Raw genomic sequence first — 11,871 nt, forward strand, 5'->3', positions numbered from 1 at the left:
ATGTGAAGGGCTGTAAACGTTGAATATATATTTATACGCAGTGTTGTTCATGCTTTCACACTAAAATTACAATTACGTAAATGACAAGAGGTGTAATATTTTCTCACAAAATATAAAGCCTCAGACAGGCAGCAATATTCACAATGATTAACTGCTCTCTGCACTCTCTCACTGCTGCTATAAAAGGCTCCCAAAACAAAAGTTGTCACGTTTCATTTGTCACAAAGTTTAATGCCTCACTGCATCTGAAAAACGGGGACCTAAAAAGGCAGTGTCCATTTTTAAATTGGACGCCTCGAACATTTTTCATCTGTGTCCCTCATTTCGCTGCCAGTGCTTCACCCTGTAGCTTGTTGTGACAGCAAAAGATACATCTTTGAGTCACTTATCATCTAGGTTTCTAATTCTGTAGCTCATTTGTAATTAGATTAAGCATATATATGCATGCAATTAAATACACTACACATTTATACATATTTATTTTTACAATAAATAAAGTAACTTTTTTATATTTTACTGTAACTGAACACATGACACAATGGTCATATCTTAGATATTTACAGCTACAGCAACAGTGTTCAGTATTGATATTTAATCATTAATGTTTCCTTCTATAACTTTTATAAATTGTTAACTATTTATCTATGAGTCATACGCTTGAGCTTCAGATAGATAAATTGAATACTTCCTCTGAACTGACCCTCACTCCCTAAAACAGTGAACCTTTGTCCTCTGTGTTTGAGGGAGTTCACTATTAAATGCTTAAAACTTAGGTATATTACTGTTTTCTATTCATATTCATATTGCAGAATTTCTTTAGGTTTTCATGAGAAACACCATTGTCCAATTAATCTAAAAAATTGTGCGATGATCAGGAAATTATACACAAAGTTTAACACTAAATTATGAGGTACAGTTCCCTGATATTTCTTTACTTGCTGCCAGAGAAGTGAAATAATTGTGGCTGATTAGGAGGTAAAAGAGGTATTAAAGGGTAATAAAAGTAAGAAGGATGTGACCGCTCTGTCTGATGGATGTTTATACAAAAGTAGTTATTTTAGTGAGAGAAAACTCAGGAGTGAAATAATTTCAACTCCAGTGTTTCACATCCCTGATTTTGTCCTTGAGGTTCCCTCTAAACTCCTAAACTGTTTACCGTCAGCCCTTACAAATAAAACACAATCTTACAATCACTCTCAACTCGGAGATTGAATCAGTGCCCTCTGTTGCCTGATACCATTTCCCTTATTTGATTTACTTTTCCCGCGGTGCATTCAGTGAGCCAAAGTAAAGTCAGTTCAGCACTCTGTGCTCTCTGTTTGATAGAGAACCGGCACACAATGCTCTGAGCTGAAACTAGCTTAAACAAACAGCGTCGGGAAAAGCAAACAGTCAGAGAAAATCTGTGGAAAACACTTCAGGGAAAAGTCATTTGTTTCTATGGTGTGATTTAACACAGCTAAACTGGAAAAAAATACAAATGTCATAAGTTGTTATGTATTGAAATATGATTTGAATAAGTATAGTTCTTTAGTTGCTATTAGTCATTTACTTCAGTTAATATTTATTCATATCTCATGCAACACATCTCCATTTCAGTATTAAAGACAGCAATTGTTGTCTAACATTTCAGTGACTGAAAGCACTGTGTGCTGTTTATGGCACCACTCTAAACAATGAGGTTTCCATTTGGCAGTGAAAACATGATCATACAAAGACAATGCTTACATTGTATATCTTATAAAAATGATCTGCTTTGTACATATCTAAAACATTACATTACAGTATAAAAAATACACTAATATTTAAGAAACAACAGTTTATGACACTTGTATAGTAGCGTCTTTATGGTTTGTTTACTGGCATCAGGGAACTTTCACTTTGGTAGAACATTCTCATTTTCACTCCATTTAATGTACTAATGTACTGTCAGTACTGCAACCCTTGAGATTGTTAGTTAGCGACAGTGTTCACATTATTATTAACTACTTACAGTATATTATAGAAAACTAAAACTTAAAGGGCCAGTGTGTAGCATTCAGGGGGATCTATTGCCGCCAAATCCTACACACTGCGCCTTTAAAAATCCCACTAATACAAACTTTCACAGGATCCATAAAGGTGACATGGATCTTCCTAATAGTCAGTGATTAAGTAATGTAGTAGAAGAAATCAAATTAGATACATAAATAATAATTTAACCTGCTCTTTAGGTAATGCTCATTAGCAGAAACAGTAAATGTATAATGTAGCATTAGCCTACTATTAATAGGCAAAGGATTACATTTTAGATCATTGATACCCAGGAACAGTTGATCGGTCAGGAACTACTGACCTCATAAACATTTGACTGAAAATGATCTACCAAAATGAACTTTCACGTTAAGGCTTCATCACATTGGCACAGACATATATAGAGAAAAGTGACAAGCTACACTTCATTTTCTTCTCTTGGCAAAATGAAGTGATATTCCTTCACATAACATATTTTACATTCACCACGTGAGATCCAAACATTTAGTGCAAGTACCTGATTGAATTTCAACAAAGTAGCTTCTAATGTGTAAAAATGAGTGAGAAAAACTATACGACAACAAAAAAAAAGAGCAAAGTAACAACATCAAAGCCATATTGCCGTGTAACAAAACCTCTCTGTGTTTCCCAAGTGCGTAGCTGTTGCTGTCATCACTGTGCGCTTGCATAAAGTTTAGAAATTCGGGTATGCAGAGGCTCGAAAGATATCGAGACAGTTCGCTGTGATTAGGGCACCGGTCAGCTGCCTCCACTGTCTGGTGGCAGGGTTTTTCATTTTGTCCAGGACCAGGTGCAGATCCTGGATCATGTCCCTGTAGCTGTCTCCGTACCGCTGACTCCAGGAGTACAGGAAGTCATAGGCGGGCTTCCACATTGCCTGAAACAGAATAGGAAATACAGGAATCAATTTGTAGAATAAAACATACATCGTATTTAATGCAGAATTGCCGCAAGATCAGTGTTATCTACTCTATATCAGTGGGAAACCCACTGGTTCTGAAATGTGAAGCCAAAGTTGAAGTGTCTTAAACTTGCACTCTTTCTACCAGCCAGCAGGGGGCGACTCCTCTGGTTGCAAAAAGAAGTCTGATTGTATAGAAGTCTATGAGAAAATGACCCTACTTCTCACTTGATCTATTACCTCAGTAAACATTGTAAACATGAGTTTATGTTCTCAATCACTAGTTTCAAGTCTTCTTCAATACTGCATGATGTTCATTTAGTAAATTATGGTCCCATTTAGAGTCAGATAGACCATAAAGCAGGGGATGCTTTAGGGCATGGCTACCTTGCGATTGACAAGTCGGCATTGTCCGGTCTGGGAGTTGTCCGTGTTTTCGTCTTACAACTTTAACCCTTGTCTTCAGTTCATTGAAGTTAATTGTAACATTTTGGTCACCTAAAAATGTCTTATTCAGCATTCGATTGTACTTGTGTCACTTCTGGTTGCAAAAAACAAAGATGGTGACGGCCAAAAACCAAGAAGGAAACGGCCAAAATGCCGAACTTGAGGCTTCTAAACCGCAGTCCACAAAAAAAATGGGTGACATCGCGGTGAATACATCCACTTCTTATATACAGTCTATGCTCTATAAATCCATTGCTTGGTGTGTCAATGTGTACTGTTAAACTGACCGGGGCACCGACTTCTCCGTTCTTCCCTCGGTGCGGCGCCTCATAACCCGCTATCTGAGAGCTGGACAGTTTTCCCATCTTCTCAGCGAGCTCCCGCCATCGAGCTCCCAGCTCCACAGCGGTGGACAAAATGACTGTGTTCTGAATCAGCTGGGCCACAAGATTCATAGAGTCCATCTTCAACAGACCCTGTGGCGATAAACGGAGAGATAAACTGTCACAAAGCCACAGAAAACGCAGGACATCAGAGCATACGGGCTGTAAAATTGCTATAGCATGAGTGGTGGGTTGTTATTTTTCTTGTATGTAGTGCACACAAAGATTGAGATGTTAAATACAAATATTTAAATATATTATTTTTCTCATCTTACCACCATGAGCTCATGCAGAAACTTTTTCCTGCTCTTCTCGGCGTGGCAGTCTTCCTTCAGCTGTTCCAGCACGCAAGCCACTTTATCAGCCGCAGTTTCGGCGTTTCTCCGTGTGATGGTGTCCAGTGTCAGCTTGCTGTACCCGAAAGTATCAGCCAAAGGTCTCCAGCTGGTTATGTGTTCAGTGACCAACGTCTGGATGGCGGAGTACATGTAAGTAAGCTTCTTGAAGGGCAGTGTCATGTTGTCCAAGAGGACCTCTGTGGTCATTTCAATGCCGGTGAAGTCGATCACCTGGTTTCTGCTTATGTGCTTGACGTTCTTGCAGTGAATCAAACCAATCCTGCCTCGAAGGAATCCGATAAACCACTCCTTTACTTTGGAGTTGCCCACTGACCTGACAGTCTCTTTGGATAGGAGAGCCACAGTGTCCCCCTTGAAGTACTCCAGAAGGTAGTCTACACGTGGCTGACGGAGGACTGACTTTAGGGCTACACAATACCACTGCAGGTTCACAGGTCTGTCTATGAATTTGGGGAAATCTGGAACACTTTCCTCAGGAATAGGTGAGGTCCTTGCTACTTCAGTCCGCTTTTCTATCTGCCTCGGCGCTCGCTTTTCTGATCTGATGGGTGCAGCGGGAGGGGAAGGCACCTGGAACTGTGCAAGAGCTGCAGCGTTTGATTCCTTCACTTGTAGATCTAATTTAAAAGGAGTCATTTCTGTGTTACTAACACAAGATAAGGCAACTGGCAGATGCAAAACTGTCCCTATTTTGAGCTGACTTTGCCTCACTTCTTTCAGTTCGTCCTCCGGTTTGATTTTAAACATCGAGCCTGTGAGGCTAACACCGACTTGCAGGTTGTTCAGTTTGTCTGGTTTGAACCCATGTTTCCCCCAAAGCTGCAGCACAAGTGAAGGCACGTTTTTGTTGGCTTTGGAGATGGCTGAAAACGAGAGCCTTGACGGGACTTCCCCATGACCGCAAACCACTATCACGACCTTGAATGATGGGTGGATGTACCTGGGACCATAAACTGCTACTGTGATCTGGCGATCGAGGTAATCCCACACTGACGTAGCAGGAGACTGGATCGCAGAGGCCTCTGCGACTGCAATCACATAAAAATGCATCTTTAGGTCCTGCACCTTCATCTGCATCATGTTCTTGTAAATGTAACAGTCGTTCACTTTAAGGTAAGGTCCCTCTCTTTTGTTGGACACCAGCCCGACCACAGTAGTCATCACCTGACTCAACGCGTCGCTCTTCACCTCTCCAGACAGTTTCAACTCCAGAGAGATGCACTCTTTTATGTTGATGTTGCTGAGGACCACCTCTAGAAGTGGACTCATGGTTGTCACATAGTTGTTATTGAGTCCAGGAGGAGGGTCTAGCAATGCTTTCAGTGTAACTTCCTGGACTTCTCCAGGAGGAACATGGCCTTCTGGGATATGGATGCTAATTTCTGAGTCTGGCAGCTGCACTGACCCTCCAGTGTGGCCGATCTTGCAGATGACCTGAGAGTCGGTGGCCTGTGTCTGAGCCCAGCCTGGACTCTGGCTCATCAGATTTAAGTCCAGACATGAGCGCGTTAGCTGCCTGTGGCTCAGCCAGGCTATCTTGTAGGCCTCTCTGTCATTCTTGAGCCACTCAAAATCTGGGTTCAGCACCGGCCCCGGCGGTCTGAAGCTGTCCTCCCGTTTTGGCTCTTTTCTCTCCAGTTCTTCCAGGATGTCTGAAGCACTTTTCCATCTCCCAGATTTGTTGCCGATTTTCTGTTTGTTTTCCAAAAACTTTCCCAAGTTGCCTTCATCTGAAGATGTGCTAATGGCGTCATCGTTATTTGTGTTTAAATCTTTTTCATTGTTTTGGTTTACATTTGATGTGTTGGAAATGTGATTATTTGTACTGTTCTGCACGATGTCATCTAAGAAAGGATTTGATCCAGACAGCTTGTTCCAAAAGGGATTTTTTGAGTGAGTTGAACGTGCGACTTCTGGCTGTAAAAGTGGCCACTCGGAGTTCTGTGTCACATATCCACCTGTGAAAATATTAAGCGTTTGGTTAGGACATCTGTTAATTAAGTTTTTCAGATTTAGAGCACAGGCTGCCTCTGTTTCAAAGTGAGAATTTTACCATTCAGGTTGTCAGTGGTCGAAACTTTGTCGTCCAGATCAATCAGTGTCCCCTCAGATTTACTCCGCATGAGACTCCCAACACGACGGAAGGAGCTTGCCCTTCCAGCTGCCATATTTTCATCTGTAAACATAAAAACTATATTGTTTTAATTTCTAAATAAACCAGCAGCTTTTACTACTATAACACTTTACTTTATTCCTTAAAAGATGCAACCAGGGATCCTGAAGTACAACAAAATAAATACCCAATATACTGATATCCCAAATGAATTAATATAACCAATCTAGGGCTGAAATAATCAGTCAATTAATTAATGAGTTGACCAACAGAAGAGGGACCAAGTGTGTGCACATCCAGGCAAAGATACTCAGGTGCAAGACAAGAAACTTAACTGCAGGGCACAAAGGAGGTCCGCACACTGTTAGGCTCCAAATGGTTTATTTCTCTTGATCAAAACGTTGCCTTATAGGTAGGGCTGTCAATGTTAACGCAATAATAATGCGTTAATGCTAATTTGTTTTAACACCACTAATTTCTTTAACACATTAACGCAACTTGTGATTTTTAGGTTGTAGCGGGCTCAGTTTTGAAGCTAAAATGAAGATACTGGCATCATATGAAACTAGGCTATTCACTCTTTATTCATTCACTGTATGCACTCTGCGCTTTTTATGACTGTATACTTAGCTCTTACTGACCCCTCATTGTTGTTGGAACTATGTACTTCCTTTTAATGAACTGCGTGGTGTTATCTTGTGTAGTTGATGTATAGTGTTGTTACTATGTCTTTGTTGAGTTTTTGTGCATGGTGGCCAACCAGTTTCCCCTTTGGGGATCAATAAAGTTCATCCTATCCTATCCTATCTTAAAAAAACCTACGGAATCCATTGGTACCGACCCAGTCTTGACGCGAAGAAGGCATAAAAAAACGAACTAAAACTAAACTTAGGCGAAGAAAAACTGGCATGGTCATTTTCAAAGGGGTCCCTTGACCTCTGACCTCAAGATATGTGAATGAAAATGGGTTTTCTGGGTACCCACAAGTCTCCTCTTAACAGACATGCCCACTATATGATAATCACATGCAGTTTGGGGCAAGTCATAGTCAAATCAGCACACTGACACACTGACAGCTGTTGTTGCCTTTTGGGCTTGAGTTTGTCATGTTATGATTTGAGCATATTGTTTATGCTAAATGCAGTACCTGTGAGGGTTTCTGGACAATATGTGTCATTGTTTCCTTTTGGTAATTGATTTCCAATAATACATATATACATACATTTGCAAGAAGCAAGCATATTTGCACACTCCCATGTTGATAAGAGTATTAAATACTTGACAAATCTCACATTTTGAACGGCTAAACAAATTTCATTAATTTGCGATTAATTGTGATTAAATATTTTAACGGACTGACAGCCCTATTTATAAGAGAAAGAAAGATACACCATTTGGAGTTCAACAGTGTGCAGACCTCCTTTGTTCTCTTAGTTTACCAACAGAAAATTAATCAGCAACAATATTTATAATTCATTGAGTCATAAGCATTATTAAAGCAAAGATGCCAACATTTTGACAGGTAACAGTTCCTCAAATATGAATATTTGCAGGTTTTCTTAGTCTTCTACCGTGGTAAACTGAAAATCTTTTGGACATGTAATTTGAATATGTTATATTGGGGTTCTTAGATATTTTTATGTGCATTTTTCATTACTTTCTGTCTGACATTTTACACAAGATTATTCAAGAAAATAATAACCAGATATATTGTTAAAATAAAGCAGTAATCTTTAGTTGCAGCCATAAACATAAAGCAGACATTTTGAAGTGCTGTGTGACACACGACAACAACCAAACACCACACAATGAAAGACATAAAAGTAAAGTTATTGTTCTGTCTCCAGTTTCCTTAAGCACAGTGAGCCTCAGGCTTTTCTGCAGTCTGTTACAGGAGAAAAAATGTTCCAAAGTGTGGAATAAAGCCTCAACTCTTCAGTCTGTCAGTGTTTGTGTAAAAAGGACACTACCCATTCATGACTTGTCACAGTGAGTCAGTCATTAATAATGTGGTTTCTTACACCAGTGCACAAAAACAGGTTGGTCTTGTCAAGCCTATATGACACAGTAGTCGGTTGTCTCTGCGCTTCTTCTACAATGATCAAAGTGCATTGCCACTGTACTACTGACAGTAAATATGTACATTCTGATCTAATAGCAGGCTTATTTACTGTGCACTGTACTGCCATTCCTGTTGTCACCCTATACTCAATATTATATAAACTGATTATAATCTTGTGCATGTTTTATTTTTTTTATTTTTTTTTTTAGATTTAATCAGATAAATATTCTCAAACAAATCTGACATTCATTAATAATCTAGACAGAGTGAGAAACACTCACACAGCACAGATTCAGAGACATAAGAGCTCCAACAAGCCCCACTGACATGCAGCCTGTCAGTGTCAGAGTCTACCTGAACAGGTGTGTGTATCTATATATACTCGGTAGTTACACATTAATAAAGACATCCTATATATAGGCCACTTTCTATTGTGGAAGTGCGACATGGAAAGCCCATCATCAAATAGGAGAAAAGAAAAGAAAAGTTTGATCTCACCGTGGGTTGTAGTTTTGCTTCGGAGCTGTGGCAGGAAAAGAGGCCGATCCACTATCATTTACACTTTTTTTTTTTCTAGGGCGTATCTGTGATGTCCACCTCCTCACGTTACAGCTCTCTCTTTACTCTGTTTGCTCTCAGGCACCGAGCATTTCGGGACTGAGAGTTTAAACTAATACAGGAACTCTGTGGCGGAGGAGTGGCCTCTCACAGGTTGCGACTACAATACCCAGAATGCACCTCTCTGTTTACGCACGGAATTTACAACACCTGACACTGAGCGATACTTGTGTAGTTTCGACAGGAGCCTGAGTTTAGTGATAAGCATGCTGGGAAGGCTGCAAAAACAAGCACACAGGTTGTTTCACCCAGTTAGAATGACATTATTAGTGAAATCTATTTACAAGTGAAGTCCACACACCTTTGGGAGCATTTGGCAGGTGCTTCTTGCAGTATATTAACATAACAAAAGGTGTGCCATAACATCATTTCCTCTTCTCCTTACTTGGTCATTCATCTGAAACTTATTCCACTAACAGATATGGTTGGATTTTATTGATTTTTACTGTTTGTCATTATCACTGCTGTTTTAGAGTGACTGTTTGGATCAAAGCCAAAATGAACTGTGAGAGGTTAATCTCATCAAGAAGTCATGTTATCTCACTGAACAGGTTATACACATGTACTGTGACGAATGCCTGAATAGATCACTAACCGAGACTGCTGAATCATATTTAATCTTTATAGAAATAAACTATTTCAGCCTGCTTACGGCTTTTGCAGTTGCATGCCAAAATGTATGAAAAGCAATAACTTCAAATGCCTCATGTGGGAGAAGCTTACTGTTTGTTTTTACGACTGTTATCTTTGCTGATGAACATCAAGTTTTAAATGTTCTGTCCAGAGCTGTTGTGGTCTTTGGATGCAGGCCCGCGGCGTCCCAAGTTCTCAAGGAATGCAACTAAGCACTCTTGAGTAGATTATGAATTTTCATAACAAATGTAGTCGGTGGACTTTAGCATGACTAATTAACATCCCCCTGATACACAAATGAAAGTATGTTGTAAAATATATGATGTTTATCCTGAGCTGTGCGTGCATGATGTCGGTGTTAACTGCTTGAATATGAAATAAAATTGACAAAATCTGCATCCCACATTCCACCAGTTGCAATGATTTCATTATCAGCACTGACCCAGATAATTTCTTATCAGGTATCTGAAACAGAAGACAGATGTGTGAGCAAACTGTGCTCCCTTGTGGCTGTTTTAAGAATATGGCTGGTGGCATGCTCTATTTTTCTTTCTTTATTTTTATTTTCAGCAAACATATCCCATGAAATACCAAAACCAAACAATGAACTGATCTGATAAGTATTGCCAAAGCATATTCCTCTGTGCCCATAGACTTCAATTGTTCTTCAAAAACTACTAAAAAAAACATAAATGTTGCTATTTACTCCGGCTGCTTTAGGAAATTATTGAGCATTTTTAAACAGTAGAGCAGAGAAGTCAGAAAGTATTGAAAGATGGACTGACACATTGTTGTTATTTGTTGTTTTATTTCATGGGATTTGTTGACATCAAGAAGAAGAAACAAGAAGAAAATATTATTTTTATTACGGTGTGAAAAGCATAGGGGTAACTAATAAAAAACATACTTATGGCTGAATTCCATTTAGCTGATTCAGTGTCAGGGTCTTGGTGCGGTGCAACTCTCTCTCACACTGTCGTGTTTAGCCATTGTTAACGTTAGTAACGCCTTTGCTTTATGACAGGGCAAAATGTCTGCTGTTGAAAGGGACAGTCGCCAATGGTAATATGTTTATTAATGAGGTGCAGTTAATGAAAATGCTCTATTAAGTGTACATATTTTTCTGTCTATGTTCTGATCCATTGGCCTTGAAAGTAAGAGTAACGTTTAAACTTGTACGTAATGTAAATATGAAAGATCTTGATTCAAACACAGAATTGTGTGTTTACAGTATTTTACACAAGTAGCTACACAAATCAATCCATTGGAGTATGTACATTATTAAGTGTTTTTAATACTTTAACAACGAGCCATTGTCAACGAATGGCTGTTTCTTCATGTTGGCACTGTTCATAGATTAAACAGAAAGTTATTCAACATGTTGAGGAACAGATTATTATATAATATGGATTCAACAACAGGTCAACTGTAATGCCACTTCCTTACTCGGCTAATATAGTATTTACATCTTAGGGAAATTTCTTTTAGTGTGGGTACACTTCACATCTAACTTCCCTGATAACATTTGTCACATCAGATTTGAAGATAATTTTGTGTTTGTTCAGGAAAAGGAGAATGATTCTGTTCCATTTCAAATTAACATGCAAAAAGCTTTCAGGTAAAATGAAATAGGCTACTTTGTAATTCACAACTGTGGAACTTCTTCTGTCCTTTACAGTTCAGCAACAGACTTCAACATAGACTGCTAAACTCAGTTCTTGCAAACAGAATTATAGACTTGAATAAATCAAATTTTGGTGTTTTTCACATTTCACCGGAGTTGATGGTTAACATGAAACATAAATATTCAACCTTACTGTGCAAACCCATTTTTTATTTCTAGCCTAAACTGAATTTGAGGGCTCAAATTTAGAAATGGTGAAACTTTCATATTTGTGCCACTTGGTGGCGCCAATTCTCCACCATTCATTTGGTCAGACTTTTCAGTGTTTTTTTTACCTAAAACCACCGAGTGGATGTCTCATCTGTTTGTTTTAGATTTTCTCCAATCCAACAAGTAAGGACCTGTCTGATAACACCAAAGCAGAAGCAGTGATTCAGAAAAAAACATTGGTGGCAATCATGACTGTGGTTATTTTAAAAAGCCTAAATAAAGCGGTGTCCAACTTGGTATACACTGTCCCTATCTGCTGATGAAACGCAAACACAACAAGTATTAAAGAATGTGCATCACAGTTTCCCAGAATCCAAGTTTATGTCTTCATATGTCTTTTTTTGTTCGACCAACAGTCCAAAATCCAAAGATATTCAATTTACTGTAATGTAAGAGTAGGAAAAGCAGCAAATACTCGTGATTGAAA

At 39.0% G+C, this 11,871-nt stretch overlaps 1 protein-coding gene across 1 annotated transcript; it reads right to left on the reverse strand.

The window, feature by feature from the left end:
• Positions 1 to 1,538: 1,538 nt before the first annotated feature.
• Positions 1,539 to 9,032, reverse strand: macc1 (MET transcriptional regulator MACC1). Its single transcript, XM_037784016.1, has 5 exons — positions 8,798 to 9,032; positions 6,178 to 6,300; positions 4,041 to 6,082; positions 3,670 to 3,858; positions 1,539 to 2,911 (listed from the first exon to the last, which is right to left on the reverse strand). Exons 1-5 carry the CDS (start codon positions 8,853 to 8,855, stop codon positions 2,708 to 2,710), a joined length of 2,616 nt encoding a protein of 871 aa, XP_037639944.1. The 5' UTR covers positions 8,856 to 9,032; the 3' UTR covers positions 1,539 to 2,707.
• Positions 9,033 to 11,871: the final 2,839 nt, after the last annotated feature.

This window comes from Sebastes umbrosus, chromosome 11 (assembly GCF_015220745.1).
Source record: "Sebastes umbrosus isolate fSebUmb1 chromosome 11, fSebUmb1.pri, whole genome shotgun sequence".
NCBI lineage: Eukaryota > Metazoa > Chordata > Actinopteri > Perciformes > Sebastidae > Sebastes > Sebastes umbrosus.